The sequence below is a fragment of the Rhinoderma darwinii genome, chromosome 13, assembly GCF_050947455.1.
Source record: "Rhinoderma darwinii isolate aRhiDar2 chromosome 13, aRhiDar2.hap1, whole genome shotgun sequence".
Lineage (NCBI taxonomy): Eukaryota > Metazoa > Chordata > Amphibia > Anura > Rhinodermatidae > Rhinoderma > Rhinoderma darwinii.
Genome location: NC_134699.1, coordinates 12,221,071 through 12,244,099, shown reverse-complemented (window position 1 = coordinate 12,244,099; position 23,029 = coordinate 12,221,071). Strand labels below are relative to the sequence as shown.

Here is a 23,029-nt window from a genome sequence, read left to right as displayed (position 1 = left end):
TATCCGGGATAACAGTCACATTAAAATTGGAAAAGCGTTTAAAAAAAAAAAAGTCACTTTTTGTTTATTGTGAATTTTGAACCCCAGCAACTAAGGGGATAAAACAACTCGGTCATAGAGTAAAAATTAAAAAAGACCCTTATATGTGACAATCAGAGAGAAAGTATGCTCGCAGATTGATAGGGGGTGATATCATGAATAAAAGTCCACGTTATCCCCTCTCCTACGGTCATCTGAATCCATACAGGGACAGGAGAAGAATCACAGATTCTCCTCCTCTAACTGCATGCTGCCAGCACGTCCCTTTCTGCTCTTTACACAGGCTGAAGTGAGAGCTGCAAATACAGCATATGCAGCTCCCACTTGAACCTAGCTCTAGAGACTAGAGCCGCGATCCAGGCTTTCCTTTAAAGCCAATCTTGCCCGTTCTATACTCACCCTGCTCGAGCTGTGCTCAGTCTAAGCTATAAGGTCCTTTTCCTGCAGCCTGAACACACCTCTGGATAAACTGTTAGGTGGTTATAGGGTTTGTCCACTTTGGAGAATCCCTTTTATTTAAGAGGGTCCCCCCAGCAACCAGCTGTGATATGTGAGGGAATCCAGCAGCAAATGTTCAATTTCCCCGCAGTGCCACCCCAGGAGGAATGCAGCATTACACCTCCTTTATTGAATTTAATAGGCTGTCTTTCTAATGCACTGATGTTTCGGGTCCTCCAGTGAAAGACACCCTTTGTAGCTGTTCTCCGCTCTGACTTTTATATGAGGGTCCTGAACAGGGAACCCCCTCTATTAACTTAGAATTTACTAATAGGGTATTTGGAAATGGGTTTTCTAACCAGACAGCATGAAATGAATATAAAAGGTTTCGGGCCACCCTTTAGTGGTGACCACAGAGTACAGGTCAGATGATGGAAAACTACTGCCGAAGGATAATGAGCTGCAGACAACTGCTCCCAGGAGGACAATAGACTGGTGGAGTCAGTTCAGAGATATCACTTGTCTGCAGGCTGACCTTACATCTCATGCCACTATATTTATTTGTGGTCTATTATTATCTGCACATTAATAGTAACGATGGATCCCCCCCCCCCCCATTTACTCAGAGCAAGACAACCCACTTAGTATAGTTAATATGGTACAAGATATGATCTGTGGAACGACTGTAAAAACTATGTCCAAAATGTTTTAAAGGACCCCTCTAATAGGGAAACAATGTCTAACCTGCCCAATTTATTAATAATAGATTATAAATGATAATAACAATGAAAGAACATAATGGTAATAAGATATAATAAATGACATAGAACAACATTGTAATATAACGCAATATTATATAATATCATACAATATAGTGCAGTTTAGAATATAAAACAAAACAGTATAACACAAGACACTATAAAAAACACAAAACAATATAACACAAGACACTATAAAAAACACAAATCAATATAACACAAGACACTATAAAAACACAAAACAATATAACACAAGACAATATAAAAAACACAAAACAATATAACACAAGACACTATAAAAAACACAAAACAATATAACACAAGACACTATAAAAAACAACAACATTGTACTGCAATACAAAGTATAAAAATACAATATAATATAATGTAGTGTAATATAATACTATATATACAGTATATATAGTATTATATAGTATATAGTGGTGGTGGTTTTAAATATGCTATATATATATATATATAGTATTATATGACATTATATTGTATTTTTATATTCTGCATTGTTTTATAGTACGATGTTGTTTTGTATCATATTGTCTTGTGTTATATTGTATTGTTTTATATTATAAATAAATATATTTCAGCAGTGATTCCATTTCTGGCTTATAATAGACACAACATCTGAACAGATGACGTCACACTATAATTGCAGCATCCTGTATAATAGGTGACAGTGCAGAGACCCCCACCCCCCTGGATGGACACATGCACTGGCACAGCAGAGCTCATTCTACTGTTGCAGTGCAGGTATTTCATATAGCTGGCACCGCAGACGTCAGCATGGTGCAACCCTCTCGCAAGGGATGATGGTAAAATCCCAATGTTCTCTGCTACTGCTTTAGCATTGAAGGGGAGGATTTGGGGAGGGGGATCTGGTGTCTCCCTGGCCTCATTGGATGATGTGCAGCGATTTTTGGAGCTTAAGATGATGCAGGGATCCCAGTCTGCTGTCTGGGGTGGATTCCAGGTGAACCCCATCTACTGAATTGTGTGCCCCCTTCTTCTGCTTGGCATTGGATACCTGGCATAGAGCAACCTCTTTAATGCAACCTGCTCAAGTATCACTGCACCTTAAGGCTCATGGCAACACCTCAGGAGCTTCCTGGATCATTTCGTCAGAGAGGTAGATCCCTCAGTGACCCCAATATCATCCTCGTTGACCCCAACAGTCTCCAGGAGGTTGGCTCAGAGTCAGAGGATTGCACAGGTACTCCACAAAGACTGGAAGGGGGTGTGTATGGGGGGAGGGGATGCTGTCACCGTTGGAGAGCTTGACCTCAGCTCTGTATAGGTTAATACAAGCAGTGACATCATAGGTCGTTATAACAATATTACAGCTTGGATGCATTTGGGCTTTTCATGGCTTGCCCCATCCACATGTGTTGTATCCATGCCTGTCCCACAATGCTCAGCTCATGATGTGCATCACCCCCTGCATGACATGTATGGGCTTTGTGTTTGTATTAGTGCAGTGTATTGTCTGTGTATAACATTCATCCTCTATCACCCCGACACATCTGCTGGTCACTGTGTATTATGTGCTATATATATCGTCATAGCTCAGGCTGTAGATGATGATGTCATCAGTGCATAGAAAATAGGGGGATCTATCTATCTATCTATCTATCTATCTATCTATCTATCTATCTATCTATCTATCTATCTATCTATCTATCTCATATCTGTCTATCTATCTATCTATCTATCTATCTATCTATCTATCTATCTATCTATCTATCTATCTATCTATCTATCTATCTCATATCTATCTATCTATCTATCTATCTATCTATCTATCTATCTATCTATCTATCTATCTATCTATCTATCTATCTATCTATCTATCTATCTATCTATCTATCTATCTATCTCATATCTATCTCATATCTATCTATCTATCTATCTATCTATCTATCTATCTATCTATCTATCTATCTATCTATCTATCTATCTATCTATCTATCTATCTCATATCTATCTATCTATCTATCTATCTATCTATCTATCTATCTATCTCATATCTATCTATCTATCTATCTATCTATCTATCTATCTATCTATCTATCTATCTATCTATCTATCTATCTATCTATCTATCTATCTATCTATCTATCTATCTATCTATCGTTCGTATACCAGCTATACTCAGGATCTCAGGATAGGAAGACCCAGCACTTGTTGACCCATTGTGGTCCTTGGGTCGGTCCTGCTCTTCCTTGTTGTGGTTTCTGTTGAGAGGGGAGTCCTGCACAGGTTCATGTTGCCCATGTTGGAGGGCATGGGGACGGCCTGTGATGAGGCCCCAGTGTCCATAGGCTGCAGCGTTTCCTGTATATGGGATGCTGTATTATCCACATGATATCTATGATGTGTTGCAGATTGCTGGAGATACAGATACAGTAAGACTTGCTCCATGATAATGAGTAATACTGCAGATTTATGGAGAATGAGCAGAGAGGCCTAAGTCATGTATGTGATCACTAGAAACACTTATATATAACTCTTTGTAACGCACACATGTAAGGTGTATGGGGTCGCCTTTTAATGCGGTGATCAGGCTTCGTTTGTACGTAATAATCACATATTGCAAGTCTCCTATTTTCCATTTGCATGAGATGGGGGGGGGGGTTGTCATCTCCATGGTAACACGGATACAAGCAGAGTCATAATTGCACCCATTGAAAATTTCTCTTAGCAGGGCAGCAATTAACATGTGTGTCATTTGATTGTGGGAATAAATAGGTTGTGCCTGCCAGATGTGACCATTGTATCAATCTACAGTATATAAAATATGTCCATTATATGTATCCACTACTCCTGTCCTGTATATAATGTATGTATACACCCAGAATAGCCCATGTGATACACTGTATCCACTACTCCTGTCACTGCACAGCACTGTATATAATGTATGTATACAACCAGAATAACACATGTGATACACTGTATCCACTACTCCTGTCACTGCACAGCACTGTACATAATGTATGTATACACCCAGAATAACACATGTGATACACTGTATCCACTACTCCTGTCACTGTACAGCACTATATATAATGTATGTATACACCCAGAATAACACATGTGATACACTGTATCCACTACACCTGTCACTGCACAGCACTATATATAATGTATGTATACACCCAGAATAACCCATGTAATACACTGTATCCACTACTCCTGTCACTGCACAGCACTGTATATAATGTATGTATACAACCAGAATAACACATGTGATACACTGTATCCACTACTCCTGTCACTGCACAGCACTGTATATAATGTATGTATACAACCAGAATAACACATGTGATACACTGTATCCACTACTCCTGTCACTGCACAGCACTGTATATAATGTATGTATACAACCAGAATAACACATGTAATACACTGTATCCACTACTCCTGTCACTGCACAGCACTGTATATAATGTATGTATACACCCAGAATAACACATGTGATACACTGTATCCACTACTCCTGTCACTGCACAGCACTATATATAATGTATGTATACACCCAGAATAACACATGTGATACACTGTATCCACTACTCCTGTCACTGCACAGCACTGTATATAATGTATGTATACACCCAGAATAACACATGTGATACACTGTATCCACTACTCCTGTCACTGCACAGCACTGTATATAATGTATGTATACAACCAGAATAACCCATGTGATACACTGTATCCACTACTCCTGTCACTGTACAGCACTATATATAATGTATGTATACAACCAGAATAACACATGTGATACACTGTATCCACTACTCCTGTCACTGCACAGCACTGTACATAATGTATGTATACACCCAGAATAACACATGTGATACACTGTATCCACTACTCCTGTCACTGTACAGCACTATATATAATGTATGTATACACCCAGAATAACACATGTGATACACTGTATCCACTACACCTGTCACTGCACAGCACTATATATAATGTATGTATACACCCAGAATAACCCATGTAATACACTGTATCCACTACTCCTGTCACTGCACAGCACTGTATATAATGTATGTATACAACCAGAATAACACATGTGATACACTGTATCCACTACTCCTGTCACTGCACAGCACTGTATATAATGTATGTATACAACCAGAATAACACATGTGATACACTGTATCCACTACTCCTGTCACTGCACAGCACTGTATATAATGTATGTATACAACCAGAATAACACATGTAATACACTGTATCCACTACTCCTGTCACTGCACAGCACTGTATATAATGTATGTATACACCCAGAATAACACATGTGATACACTGTATCCACTACTCCTGTCACTGCACAGCAATGTATATAATGTATGTATACAACCAGAATAACACATGTGATACACTGTATCCACTACTCCTGTCACTGCACAGCACTGTATATAATGTATGTATACAATCAGAATAACACATGTAATACACTGTATCCACTGCTCCTGTCACTGCACAGTCCTGTATATAATGTATGTATACACCCAGAATAACACATGTGATACACTGTATCCACTACTCCTGTCACTGCACAGCACTGTATATAATGTATGTATACAACCAGAATAACACATGTGATACACTGTATCCACTACTCCTGTCACTGCACAGCACTGTATATAATGTATGTATACAACCAGAATAACACATGTGATACACTGTATCCACTACTCCTGTCACTGCACAGTCCTGTATATAATGTCTGTATACAACCAGAATAACCCATGTAATACACTGTATCCACTACTCCTGTCACTGTACAGCACTATATATAATGTATGTATACACCCAGAATAACACATGTGATACACTGTATCCACTACTCCTGTCACTGCACAGCACTGTATATAATGTATGTATACACCCAGAATAACACATGTGATACACTGTATCCACTACTCCTGTCACTGCACAGCACTGTATATAATGTATGTATACAACCAGAGTAACACATGTAATACACTGTATCCACTACTCCTGTCACTGCACAGCACTGTATATAATGTATGTATACAACCAGAGTAACACATGTGATACACTGTATCCACTACTCCTGTCACTGCACAGCACTGTATATAATGTATGTATACACCCAGAATAACACATGTGATACACTGTATCCACTACTCCTGTCACTGCACAGTCCTGTATATAATGTCTGTATACAACCAGAATAACCCATGTAATACACTGTATCCACTACTCCTGTCACTGTACAGCACTATATATAATGTATGTATACACCCAGAATAACACATGTGATACACTGTATCCACTACTCCTGTCACTGCACAGTCCTGTATATAATGTATGTATACAACCAGAGTAACACATGTAATACACTGTATCCACTACTCCTGTCACTGCACAGCACTGTATATAATGTATGTATACAACCAGAATAACACATGTGATACACTGTATCCACTACTCCTGTCACTGCACAGCACTGTATATAATGTATGTATACAACCAGAATAACACATGTGATACACTGTATCCACTACTCCTGTCACTGCACAGCACTGTATATAATGTATGTATACAACCAGAATAACACATGTGATACACTGTATCCACTACTCCTGTCACTGCACAGCACTGTATATAATGTATGTATACAACCAGAATAACACATGTGATACACTGTATCCACTACACCTGTCACTGTACAGCACTACATATAATGTATGTATACAATCAGAATAGCACATGTAATACACTGTATCCACTACTCCTGTCACTGCACAGCAATGTATATAATGTATGTATACACCCAGAATAACACATGTGATACACTGTATCCACTACTCCTGTCACTGCACAGCACTGCATATAATGTATGTATACAACCAGAATAACACATGTGATACACTGTATCCACTACACCTGTCACTGTACAGCACTATATATAATGTATGTATACAATCAGAATAACACATGTAATACACTGTATCCACTACTCCTGTCACTGCACAGCAATGTATATAATGTATGTATACACCCAGAATAACACATGTGATACACTGTATCCACTACTCCTGTCACTGCACAGCAATGTATATAATGTATGTATACAATCAGAATAACACATGTAATACACTGTATTCACTGCTCCTGTCACTGCACAGTCCTGTATATAATGTATGTATACACCCAGAATAACACATGTGATACACTGTATCCACTACTCCTGTCACTGCACAGTCCTGTATATAATGTATGTATACAACCAGAATAACACATGTGATACACTGTATCCACTACTCCTGTCACTGCACAGCACTGTATATAATGTATGTATAAAATCCTGAATAACACATGTAATACACTGTATCCACTACTCCTGTCACTGTACAGCACTGTATATAATGTATGTATACAACCAGAATAACACATGTGATACACTGTATCCACTACTCCTGTCACTGCACAGCACTGTATATAATGTATGTATACAACCAGAATAACCCATGTGATACACTGTATCCACTACTCCTGTCACTGCACAGCACTGTATATAATGTATGTATACAACCAGAATAACCCATGTGATACACTGTATCCACTACTCCTGTCACTGCACAGCACTGTATATAATGTATGTATACACCCAGAATAACACATGTGATACACTGTATCCACTACTCCTGTCACTGCACAGCACTGTATATAATGTATGTATACACCCAGAATAACACATGTAATACACTGTATCCACTACTCCTGTCACTGCACAGTCCTGTATATAATGTATGTATACACCCAGAATAACACATGTAATACACTGTATCCACTACTCCTGTCACTGCAGTCCTGTATATAATGTATGTATACAACCAGAATAACCCATGTGATACACTGTATCCACTGCTCCTGTCACTGCACAGTCCTGTATATAATGTATGTATACACCCAGAATAACCCATGTGATACACTGTATCCACTACTCCTGTCACTGCACAGCACTGTATATAATGTATGTATACACCCAGAATAACACATGTGATACACTGTATCAACTACTCCTGTCACTGTACAGCACTGTATATAATGTATGTATACACCCAGAATAACACATGTGATACACTGTATCAACTACTCCTGTCACTGTACAGCACTATATATAATGTATGTATACAATCAGAATAACACATGTAATACACTGTATCCACTGCTCCTGTCACTGCACAGTCCTGTATATAATGTATGTATACACCCAGAATACCACATGTGATACACTGTATCCACCGCTCCTGTCACTGCACAGTCCTGTATATAATGTATGTATACACCCAGAATAACACATGTGATACACTGTATCCACTACTCCTGTCACTGCACAGCACTGTATATAATGAATGTATGTATACACCCAGAATAACACATGTGATACACTGTATCCACTACTCCTGTCACTGCACAGCACTGTATATAATGCATGTATACACCCAGAATAACACATGTGATACACTGTATCCACTACTCCTGTCACTGCACAGCACTATATATAATGTATGTATACACCCAGAATAACACATGTGATACACTGTATCCACTACTCCTGTCACTGCACAGCACTGTATATAATGTATGTATACAACCAGAATAACACATGTAATACACTGTATCCACTACTCCTGTCACTGCACAGCACTGTACATAATGTATGTATACACCCAGAATAACACATGTGATACACTGTATCCACTACTCCTGTCCTGTATATAATGTATGTATACAACCAGAATAACCCATGTAATACACTGTATCCACTACACCTGTCACTGCACAGCACTGTATATAATGTATGTATACAACCAGAATAACACATGTGATACACTGTATCCACTACTCCTGTCACTGTACAGCACTATATATAATGTATGTATACAACCAGAATAACACATGTGATACACTGTATCCACTACTCCTGTCACTGCACAGCACTGTATATAATGTATGTATACACCCAGAATAACACATGTGATACACTGTATCCACTACTCCTGTCACTGCACAGCACTGTATATAATGTATGTATACACCCAGAATAACCCATGTGATACACTGTATCCACTACTCCTGTCACTGCACAGCACTGCATATAATGTATGTATACACCCAGAATAACCCATGTGATACACTGTATCCACTACTCCTGTCACTGCACAGCACTATATATAATGTATGTATACACCCAGAATAACACATGTGATACACTGTATCCACTACTCCTGTCCTGTATATAATGTATATATACACCCAGAATAACACATGTGATACACTGTATCCACTACTCCTGTCACTGCACAGTCCTGTATATAATGTATGTATACAACCAGAATAACACATGTGATACACTGTATCCACTACTCCTGTCACTGCACAGTCCTGTATATAATGTATGTATACACCCAGAATAACACATGTGATACACTGTATCCACTACTCCTGTCACTGCACAGTCCTGTATATAATGTATGTATACAACCAGAATAACCCATGTAATACACTGTATCCACTACTCCGGTCACTGCACAGCACTGTATATAATGTATGTATACACCCAGAATAACCCATGTGATACACTGTATCCACTACTCCTGTCACTGCACAGCACTATATATAATGTATGTATACACCCAGAATAACACATGTGATACACTGTATCCACTACTCCTGTCCTGTATATAATGTATATATACACCCAGAATAACACATGTGATACACTGTATCCACTACTCCTGTCACTGCACAGTCCTGTATATAATGTATGTATACAACCAGAATAACACATGTGATACACTGTATCCACTACTCCTGTCACTGCACAGTCCTGTATATAATGTATGTATACAACCAGAATAACCCATGTAATACACTGTATCCACTACTCCTGTCACTGCACAGCACTGTATATAATGTATGTATACACCCAGAATAACACATGTGATACACTGTATCCACTACTCCTGTCACTGCACAGCACTGTATATAATGTATGTATACAACCAGAATAACCCATGTGATACACTGTATCAACTACTCCTGTCACTGTACAGCACTATATATAATGTATGTATACAATCAGAATAACACATGTGATACACTGTATCCACTACTCCTGTCACTGCACAGCACTGTATATAATGTATGTATACACCCAGAATAACACATGTGATACACTGTATCCACTACTCCTGTCACTGCACAGTCCTGTATATAATGTATGTATACAACCAGAATAACACATGTGATACACTGTATCCACTACTCCTGTCACTGCACAGCACTGTATATAATGTATGTACACACCCAGAATAACCCATGTGATACACTGTATCCACTACTCCTGTCACTGCACAGCACTGTATATAATGTATGTATACACCCAGAATAACACATGTGATACACTGTATCCACTACTCCTGTCACTGCACAGTCCTGTATATAATGTATGTATACACCCAGAATAACACATGTGATACACTGTATCCACTACTCCTGTCACTGCACAGCACTGTATATAATGTATGTATACACCCAGAATAACACATGTGATACACTGTATCCACTACTCCTGTCACTGCACAGTCCTGTATATAATGTATGTATACACCCAGAATAACACATGTGATACACTGTATCCACTACTCCTGTCACTGTACAGCACTATATATAATGTATGTATACAACCAGAATAACACATGTGATACACTGTATCCACTACTCCTGTCACTGCACAGTCCGGTATATAATGTATGTATACACCCAGAATAACACATGTGATACACTGTATCCACTACTCCTGTCACTGCACAGCACTGTATATAATGTATGTATACACCCAGAATAACACATGTGATACACTGTATCCACTACTCCTGTCACTGCACAGCACTGTATATAATGCATGTATACACCCAGAATAACACATGTGATACACTGTATCCACTACTCCTGTCACTGCACAGCACTGTATATAATGTATGTATACAACCAGAATAACCCATGTAATACACTGTATCCACTACTCCTGTCTCTGTACAGCACTATATATAATGTATGTATACAGCCAGAATAACACATGTGATACACTGTATCCACTACTCCTGTCACTGTACAGCACTATATATAATGTATGTATACAACCAGAATAACACATGTGATACACTGTATCCACTACTCCTGTCACTGCACAGTCCTGTATATAATGTATGTATACACCCAGAATAACACATGTGATACACTGTATCCACTACTCCTGTCACTGTACAGCACTATATATAATGTATGTATACAACCAGAATAACACATGTGATACACTGTATCCACTACTCCTGTCACTGCACAGCACTGTATATAATGTATGTATAAAATCCAGAATAACACATGTAATACACTGTATCCACTACTCCTGTCACTGCAGTCCTGTATATAATGTATGTATACACCCAGAATAACAAATATGATACACTGTATCCACTACTCCTGTCACTGCACAGCACTGTATATAATGTATGTATACAACCAGAATAACACATGTGATACACTGTATCCATTACTCCTGTCACTGCACAGTACTGTATATAATGTATGTATACACCCAGAATAACACATGTGATACACTGTATCCACTACTCCTGTCACTGCACAGCACTATATATAATGTATGTATACACCCAGAATAACACATGTGATACACTGTATCCACTACTCCTGTCACTGCACAGCACTGTATATAATGTATGTATACACCCAGAATAACACATGTGATACACTGTATCCACTACTCCTGTCACTGCACAGCACTGTATATAATGCATGTATACACCCAGAATAACACATGTGATACACTGTATCCACTACTCCTGTCACTGCACAGCACTATATATAATGTATGTATACACCCAGAATAACACATGTGATACACTGTATCCACTACTCCTGTCACTGCACAGCACTGTATATAATGTATGTATGCAACCAGAATAACACATGTAATACACTGTATCCACTACTCCTGTCACTGCACAGCACTGTACATAATGTATGTATACACCCAGAATAACACATGTGATACACTGTATCCACTACTCCTGTCCTGTATATAATGTATGTATACAACCAGAATAACCCATGTAATACACTGTATCCACTACTCCTGTCCTGTATATAATGTATATATACACCCAGAATAACACATGTGATACACTGTATCCACTACTCCTGTCACTGCACAGCACTGTATATAATGTATGTATACACCCAGAATAACACATGTGATACACTGTATCCACTACTCCTGTCACTGCACAGCACTATATATAATGTATGTATACACCCAGAATAACACATGTGATACACTGTATCCACTACTCCTGTCACTGCACAGTCCTGTATATAATGTATGTATACAACCAGAATAACACATGTGATACACTGTATCCACTACTCCTGTCACTGCACAGCACTATATATAATGTATGTATACACCCAGAATAACACATGTGATACACTGTATCCACTACTCCTGTCACTGCACAGTCCTGTATATAATGTATGTATACACCCAGAATAACACATGTGATACACTGTATCCACTACTCCTGTCCTGTATATAATGTATGTATACACCCAGAATAACCCATGTGATACACTGTATCCACTACTCCTGTCACTGCACAGCACTGTATATAATGTATGTATACACCCAGAATAACACATGTGATACACTGTATCCACTACTCCTGTCACTGCACAGTCCTGTATATAATGTATGTATACACTCAGAATAACACGTGATACACTGTATCCACTACTCCTGTCACTGCACAGCACTGTATATAATGTATGTATACAACCAGAATAACACATGTGATACACTGTATCCACTACTCCTGTCACTGTACAGCACTGTATATAATGTATGTATACAACCAGAATAACACATGTGATACACTGTATCCACTACTCCTGTCACTGCACAGCACTGTATATAATGTATGTATACACCCAGAATAACACATGTGATACACTGTATCCACTACTCCTGTCACTGTACAGTCCTGTATATAATGTATGTATACACTCAGAATAACACGTGATACACTGTATCCACTACACCTGTCACTGCACAGCACTGTATATAATGTATGTATACACCCAGAATAACACATGTGATACACTGTATCCACTACTCCTGTCACTGCACAGCACTGTATATAATGTATGTATACAACCAGAATAACACATGTGATACACTGTATCCACTACTCCTGTCCTGTATATAATGTATATATACACCCAGAATAACCCATGTGATACACTGTATCCACTACTCCTGTCACTGCACAGCACTGCATATAATGTATGTACACACCCAGAATAACCCATGTGATACACTGTATCCACTACTCCTGTCACTGCACAGCACTGTATATAATGTATGTATACAACCAGAATAACACATGTGATACACTGTATCCACTACTCCTGTCACTGCACAGCACTGTATATAATGTATGTATACAACCAGAATAACACATGAGATACACTGTATCCACTACTCCTGTCACTGCACAGCACTGCATATAATGTATGTACACACCCAGAATAACCCATGTGATACACTGTATCCACTACTCCTGTCACTGCACAGCACTGTATATAATATATGTATACAACCAGAATAACCCATGTGATACACTGTATCCACTACTCCTGTCACTGCACAGCACTATATATAATGTATGTATACAACCAGAATAACACATGTGATACACTGTATCCACTACTCCTGTCACTGCACAGCACTGTATATAATGTATGTATACAACCAGAATAACACATGTGATACACTGTATCCACTACTCCTGTCCTGTATATAATGTATGTATACACCCAGAATAACCCATGTGATACACTGTATCCACTACTCCTGTCACTGCACAGTCCTGTATATAATGTATGTATACACCCAGAATAACCCATGTGATACACTGTATCCACTACTCCTGTCACTGCACAGTCCTGTATATAATGTATGTATACACCCAGAATAACACATGTGATACACTGTATCCACTACTCCTGTCACTGCACAGCACTGCATATAATGTATGTACACACCCAGAATAACCCATGTGATACACTGTATCCACTACTCCTGTCACTGCACAGCACTGTATATAATGTATGTATACAACCAGAATAACCCATGTGATACACTGTATCCACTACTCCTGTCACTGCACAGCACTGTATATAATGTATGTATACAACCAGAATAACACATGAGATACACTGTATCCACTACTCCTGTCCTGTATATAATGTATGTATACACTCAGAATAACACGTGATACACTGTATCCACTACTCTTGTCATACATGAAATAGGTTTAGAGAGAAAGAGAGGAGGTGGTAGTGTTGGGAGTGGATTTTTTGTGCACAATCTGCTTTGTTCATAATCACCCTTTACCCCCCCCCCCCCCCCCCATAAAATAATCCATTGCCACATCCCATGTCACACAGTCTATTGTCTTAGGGACTCACATGTGACAATCTCATTCTCAGTAACTGATGAAGATATCCTCACAATGAGATGAACCATAACAATGTGTGAGAATGTGTCTACTCAGCAGTTGTGCTGCCACTAGTGGTGGGGGTGGAGGACCTCCCATGAGACCTCCTGATGTCACACTTTCTCCTGGGCTCCCCTAAAGCTTCTTTGTCAGTCCTTGCACTGAGCCTGGGGCTCCTGCATACAGAACAAAGACCTACTGAGGGGGAGGAGGAGGACAGACAAGCCATGCCAGGTGATTACATTATATCACCATAATCATCAGTATTATTACAAATGTCACCAGGTTTAACTCAATCACTGCCAGGTGACTTATACCAAGCACATGATATACTGTTCTGTGGTGACTGGTACTTCCAGCTATTATTAGTAACTATTTATTTATTTATTGATGATTATTAGTTACTATGTATTTGCTACTATTATTATTATTATTTATGTGATTATTGTTATTATTAGTAACCATTTAGTTACTGCTGACTATTACTACTGTATAGTTACTATGTATTTTCTATTATTATGTGATTATTATTATTATTTTATTATTAATGTTATTATTAGAACCTTTAATTATTCTCAGAGATTAACCCATTGACCTGACTGTATTATGTAAATTGAATATTACCTTTCCAGTGTGGTGTTGTTGTTATTATTAAGCTATTCATAGCTAGTGAACTATATTATATTATGATTACTTGGTACTTAACCCTATACTATCACATTACTCCAATAATATTGAGTTGCCAATTCAGTTTCCAGGTGACTGTTTTGTAAGGGTATGTTCACACGCAGTGGTTTCAGACGTAAGTCGGGCGTTTTACGCCTCGAATTACGCCTGAAAAAACGCCCCTAATACTCCTACAAACATCTGCCCATTGCTTGCAATGGGTTTTACTGTGTCCTGTTCCCATGAGCCTTTATTTTACGCAGCACTGTCAAAATACGGCGCGTAAAATGACGGCTCGTCAAAAAAAAGGGCAGGTCACTTCTTGGGACGTTTTTGGAGGCGTTTTTCATTGACTCCATTGAAAACAGCTCCAAAAACGCAGCGAAAAACGCTCCGTATTTTCAGACGTATTTTGCGTTTGCGTGTGAACATACCCTTAGAGTGTGTGGTTCATTAACTAAGCAATGATAGTAGATAGATAGAGAGAGAGAGAGAGAGAGAGAGAGAGATAGATGATAGAGAGACAGATAGACAGGCAGGTATGAGCTAGATCAGACTACACAAGGTTTATTTGTAGTCTGTAGCCATAGAAACAGATAGTTCTGCATAGGAACTGTATTCACAAAACTATGAGATTTGTAATCAAGACTATATGCATAGTTGCTTCAGTTTGTATTTTAGATGGATTGAAGCAGTAAAGAAAATCAGTGTACATACCCTTGTAGAAAAGCCTAAATACAAACAGACTGCGCAGTACAGAATATATATCTGCCGCCCAGTGATCCTATCATCATTTGTATTCATGACTCTGCACTGTAATAAATGCTCAGAGAACAGACAGACTGTACAAGGATTATATCAGTCCACACTGAGCCTTTCACTGATGATCAGACTGTGTCCCCTGCTTAGAGGTCTCGTCCTCAACAAACAGAATGTCTATTATTGTGTTATTACGGCACGAGTATTGTTGTGTTATTACGGCGCGTGTAATATTGTGTTATTACGGCATGTGTGTTATTGTGTTATTACGGCATGTGTGTTATTGTGTTATTACGGCACGTGTATTATTGTGTTATTACGGCATGTGTGTTATTGTGTTATTACGGCACATGTATTATTGTGTTATTACGGCGCGTGTAATATTGTGTTATTACGGCATGTGTATTATTGTGTTATTACGGCATGTGTAATATTGTGTTATTACAGTGAGTTTGTTATTGTGTTATTACGGCACGTGTATTATTGTGTTATTACGGCACATGTATTATTGTGTTATTACGGCACGTGTAATATTGTGTTATTACGGCATGTGTATTATTGTGTTATCACGGCACATGTATTATTGTGTTATTACGGCACGTGTAATATTGTGTTATTACAGTGAGTTTGTTATTGTGTTATTACGGCACGTGTATTATTGTGTTATTACGGCACATGTATTATTGTGTTATTACGGCACGTGTATTATTGTGTTATCACGGCATGTGTATTATTGTGTTATCATGGCACATGTATTATTGTGTTATCACGGCACATGTATTATTGTGTTATTACGGCACGTCTATTATTGTGTTATCACGGCACGTGTATTATTGTGTTATCACGGCACATGTATTATTGTGTTATCACGGCACGTGTATTGTTGTGTTATTACGGCACGTCTATTATTGTGTTATCACGGCACGTCTATTATTGTGTTATCACGGCACGTCTATTATTGTGTTATCACGGCACGTGTATTATTGTGTTATTACGGGTCGTGTAATATTGTGTGCTGCGGTATTTAAAAGAAAATAAAGAAGCGCTGCAGGGGAATTACACACTCTCTGCCAGATTTCAGGTGATCGCTGGGGGTCCCAGCAGCAGGACACCCTGTGATCAGAGTACGGTCGGGGGACGCTTCCTACAAAAAGGGATTGTCCAAAGGAAAACCCTTTAAGCCATTTGTTTTTGGATTACACTGGATTAACAGTCAGTGATATACTTTGTATTAGTACATGGTCTGTGTTTTCTAACTTCACTGTGTAAAAGCCTTATCTCCTGTGAATGGTGTAAGGCCATGTTCACACAGGGCGGATACGCTGCGTAAGGGTGCACAGCGTATCCGGCCTGGACGGCGCAGGGAAGACACCAAATTGTGATGCAGTTTTTCAGCCGGAATGTCCGCTGCAGAAAACAGCACTTAAAAATAAAAGTCTATGCTTACCCTCCCGTGAGAACCGCGTGGTTCTGCAGAGAGCGCTGTCTCAGTCTGTGCGCGTTCTCGCGGGAGGGAACACAGCGCAAGCCGCCCTGACACTGTCCGTAGCTGATTGGACAGTGTCAGAGCGAAGACATCGCGCCCCCTTGCCGTTTAGTTAGATAGAAACGCCCCATTGACAGTTCAGGGGCTTATTTATATATCAGGCGCCAAATATAACGGCACCGATATGTAAATAACGGAGGAAGTTTGAACAATTATTTCAAGTGAGTCCGTGTTTGTGAAGCCCGGCCTATTACATGCTGCACTCAGCTACACATGTATGGGCAGGTGAAAGGTTCACTTTAAAGGGTATGTAGACTTTAGCAATATTTTTTTCTACAATGCATTTTATAATAAGAATAATAAAAAGGTAGGAACTTTACAAACAGTCTTAAAAATCCTTTACCATCATGTGTCTGTGGTTATTGTATTGTTTGTTATCTTGAAAAAATTGTTTTCAATAAAAAAATATTGATGGTTAAAAATCCTTTACCATTTTATGTATGCAGCTCCTATACAGACCTATGTGTCTCCATGGTTACAGACTACAAACAAACCCTGTGTAGTCTGATTCTGCAGTTATGTGTTACTTCCATCTGCCCCTTCTTCTGCTTTCTGTCGGTATCAAGAAGAGGGAGCAGGTGGAATGGAGTAACACAAGACTGCACTACAGTCTGTAACCATGAAGACACATAGGTCTGCATAGGAGCTGTATACACAAAACGATAGGAGATTTTTTAACATTATTTGTCTAGTAGCTTAATTTTTGCAAATAACTAATAATAATAATAAAAAATAATAATTACCACATCTTTGGATCTTCGCTGCTCTTGATGTTAGTTGCTAGTGATTACCGCTGAGGGGAAGACAGTGGAAAAGCTCCTGTCATTGATCTTTCATTACAGTCCATAGTCTGTGCATGATTTATTCCACATTGTGCTGCTGTCTCCTGTGGGAGCGTTGTACAGTAAGTACTGGCTGCAGACTGTAAATATAACCGCTCTGCCCGCTGTAAACCACTGCAGGACCATGTCTGCTAAACCTGCTGCTTAAGCCTTAAAGGGGATTTCCAGTTTACATACATACAGCTTAATTATTGTATAATGAGCAGCTCTCCAACTTTCTAATACACTTTGTATATTGCAATATCTCTGCTTGCTGTCATTGTTTGGGAATATTCTTGTTTTCGATGTGCAGCTCACAGAGGTGCAGGGCTTGTTACAAGGCAGAGCTCTGATACACTGTAACAAACCCTGCAGCTGCGCCTGCAGAACATTAGCTCCACAGGTCTTCAGTCTCTGAATGTTAAAGGGGTTGTCCAGTTTGGGGGCTGTGTTTTATACTAATGACCTATCCACTGGATACGTCATCAGTATATGATCAGTGTGGGGTCCGGCACCCAAAGCTACGCAGGGTCGGTGCCAGAAGCAGAATGCTCCGACCACTGGACAGCGGCCGTGCTGGGTTACTGCAGCTCTGCTCCTGTACACTTGAATAGGAGCAGAGCTACAGAAACATGACGCACGGCCGCTGTACAATGGTCGGAGCATTCTGCTTCTCGCACCAACCCTGCATAGCTTGCGGCAGCCGGAACAACTGATCGGTGCAGAGTCCTGTGGATAGGTCATTAGTATAAAAAACAGCCCCTTTAACACAAATGTTTCCATTCACTAACACCAAACAGAGATCTTGAAAATGGCGATTATTTGAAAAGTATTTAGAAAGTTGCAGAATGATGCAGAACTGGATGTGTCATCAATCGAATGTCTTCTGACAGTGAAGACATCACAAATATTAGTTAATTTGAGGGATAGAAAACGGTTTTGTGTGCGCTACATGACATCTGCTACATTGTTACAGGTGCCGGATGTGTCACTAAATATCAGGCAATGCATAGAACGGAGCTGACCGTGGTGCTGAACACATGATCCTCCTTATTTCCATGACAAGCATGAGTCGTGTCCTTAGATAGTCAGGGCATACCACTGCTATAGGGCCAGTGATAGAAGGGGGTCTGGCACTATACTGCTTGCCCTTCTTGCCTTGATATTATCATAGTGGCCACCTGTTGTCACCACTAGGGGGAGCTCTCTGCATACAGATATATAAGGCTTCCATTGAGTTCAATACTAGCGCTAAAAATCAATATGCAGTTAGCTCCCCCTAGTGGTGGTTGCATGCAGCCACAATTATATAATTTGTCAAGTACAAAAAAAAAGCACCCCATACAGATATATTATGTCATGCACTAAAAACATACTGGCTGACATTAACAAAGGTGCAGTACCACTATTTATGTGGAATACCCTGCTGGCACTATTAGGCCCTGTTCACACACTGCGTATTTGATGCATATTTTGGCGCATTTAACATTTGAAATCATTTTATATATATATAATTTTGTGTCAGTGTGATTGGTGCAACTTCCTAGATACATTTTGTTAATTTCTTTTTTTTACTTTTTGAGATACAGCTGCTTTAGGCTGTGCTCACATCAGTGTTGTTTTGCGTTGAGGGGTTCCATCTGACCATTCCGTCGCAGTTGACTGCGCTATTGATTCCGTCAAAACAAACGGAAACCTTACACAATGGTGACAATCGGAAACCATAAGCAACGGAAGCATTACCATTGAAATCAATTGCCTTTCTGTTGAGGGGTTCCTTTGATGGAAAGGTCAGACTGAACCCCACATCGGAAACCAACGCTCATGTGAACAGGCCCTTATATGCTGTATACAGAGCAGCTGTATCTAGCGCTGAGACCTGAATGCGTCAGTCCCACGGAACTGATGGGTTCAATGTCAGCGTGTCCTGCGTCTCTGACACTCAGGATCGAGCTGTTACCAATCACATCTGAGTTAATAACTTAGATGTGATCGATTACAGGTGGATCCTGAGTGTCAGAGACGCAGGACACGCTGACATTGAACCCATCAGTTCCGTGGGACTGATGCATTCAGGTCTCAGCGCTAGATACAGCTGCTCTGTATACAGCATATAAAGCAGCTGTATCTCAAAAAGCAAAATAACTTTTTCGTAAAATGTATTTAGGAAGTTGCACCAATTTTATTTATGAAAAACCCAAAAACAATTTCAAAGGTTTACATAACATATAAGATTCCCATTGGCAGCAATGGGAAAGTGCGTCGTTAGTACATACAGCACACTTTTTTACGCAAGCGTTTTTAAATTACGCTTTAAAAAAGCATCAAGTCAATTCTTGGCTTGTAAAGTGTGGCAAAAACACACCAAATGTCCCCATTGGGAGTCCTAATCACACGGGTTTTTTTTAGCACTATGTGACACATCCCCTTAATGAAACCTCTCTGATATCGTGTTATGATGGTGTCTAGATTTGAACCCATAATCTCTGGAATCTCAGGCAGTAACACTTCTCCTTGAGCTGCTGGTGATGTTGGACAGCTCTAATGCTGAATCTATTCTCTAGGATCTCTTAGTTCTTGTCTCTTGATCTTCTTGCCCTGATTACCTGATTAGTCTCACCCTTTGAGCTTCATATATAAACCCGGCCCTTGCACTCTCTCCTTACCAGATTATTGAGCTTCCTACCTCTAGTCTAGTCATGGCTCTCAACAAACAATTGCTGATCTGTGTACCAAACCTGAGCTATTACATGACCACTCAACTGCATCCAGACCTTGACGAATGGCAATTGTTATGGAGTGCGGCCGCTTTTTACATAGACCACAAATATCTCTGGTCTCCTATAACATGATTCCTAGAAGTAGGCAAATATGAATGTATACATAAGTGGTAAGGACGTGAATAAGTGAGCATATCGAGGAGGTTATATACATGGTACTGCTCATGGGAAGGGATGTCAGACTTGGGTGTTGGGTGGTAGGGCTGCCTGGGATGTCAGACTTGGGTGTTGGGTGGGAGGGCTGCCTGGGGAGCAAGCAAGCTTCTCCGCGATGGTAGATGAGAATGATGGCTGGTTCCAGGACCGGCCTTATTCAGTTGCACAGGGCACATCCTTATTTGCCACCAATATTTGGTCTGCCAGGGCTTGTGACCACCATAAATTTTAATATGAATTGTATATCAGTATTATTTAGACATTGTATAGCACTGTTATTAGGTTACTTTTTGTATGGAGCTGCTATTTGGTCTTTCCATGTTGCTGTTTTTTAGCGCCGTGAGGCGGTGCTGGTTTTTTGAGCGCCGTGAGGCGGTGCTGGTTTTTTGAGCGCCGTGAGGCGGCGCTGGTTTTTTGAGCACCGTGAGGCGGCGCTGGTTTTTTGAGTGCCGTGAGGCGGCTCTGGTTTTTTGAGCGCCGTGAGGCGGCGCTGGTTTTTTGAGCGCTGTACAGTCCTACTCCTCGGGCACTTTACAGTATATTATGCTTGCAGTGTATGGGACTGTTTGCACTACAGTGGAGGAAATAAGTATTTGATCCCTTGCTGATTTTGTAAGTTTGCCCACTGTCAAAGACATGAACAGTCTAGAATTTTTAGGCTAGGTTAATTTTACCAGTGAGAGATAGATTATTTAAAAAAACAAACTGAAAATCACATTGTCAAAATTATATATATTTATTTGCATTGTGCACAGAGAAATAAGTATTTGATCCCTTTGGCAAACAAGACTTAATACTTGGTGGCAAAACCCTTGTTGGCAAGCACAGCAGTCAGACGTTTTTTGTAGTTGATGATGACGTTTGCACACATGTTAGATGGAATTTTGGCCCACTCCTCTTTGCAGATCATCTGTAAATCATAAAGATTTCGAGGCTGTCGCTTGGCAACTCGGATCTTCAGCTCCCTCCATAAGTTTTCGATGGGATTAAGGTCTGGAGACTGGCTAGGCCACTCCATGACCTTAATGTGCTTCTTTTTGAGCCACTCCTTTGTTGCCTTGGCTGTATGTTTCGGGTCATTGTCGTGCTGGAAGACCCAGCCACGAGCCATTTTTAATGTCCAGGTGGAGGGAAGGAGGTTGTCACTCAGGATTTGACGGTACATGGCTCCATCCATTCTCCCATTGATGCGGTAAAGTAGTCCTGTGCCCTTAGCAGAGAAACACCCCCAAAACATAATGTTTCCACCTCCATGCTTGACAGTGGGGACGGTGTTCTTTGGGTCATAGGCAGCATTTCTCTTCCTCCAAACAAGGCGAGTTGAGTTAATGCCAAAGAGCTCAATTTTAGTCTCATCTGACCACAGCACCTTCTCCCAATCACTCTCAGAATCATCCAGATGTTCATTTGCAAACTTCAGACGGGC

The 23,029-nt window shown here is 39.8% G+C and overlaps 1 protein-coding gene across 7 annotated transcripts in view; it reads left to right on the top strand.

Annotated features, from left to right (window-relative positions):
• Nucleotides 1-1,976: 1,976 nt before the first annotated feature.
• PHACTR3 (phosphatase and actin regulator 3) overlaps nt 1,977-23,029 on the top strand; it is a 98,206-nt gene continuing 77,153 nt past the window's right edge. For 3 of the 7 annotated variants that reach the window (XM_075846353.1, XM_075846357.1, XM_075846358.1), the window contains exon 1: nt 2,085-2,460. In XM_075846353.1, the coding sequence (XP_075702468.1) occupies nt 2,334-2,460 (127 nt within the window). In that variant the 5' untranslated portion in view covers nt 2,085-2,333. Of the gene's footprint in view, nt 2,063-2,082; nt 2,461-15,008; nt 15,110-23,029 lie in introns of those variants that run through there. The other 4 variants (XM_075846355.1, XM_075846356.1, XM_075846351.1 and 1 more) reach the window with 4 other exon arrangements.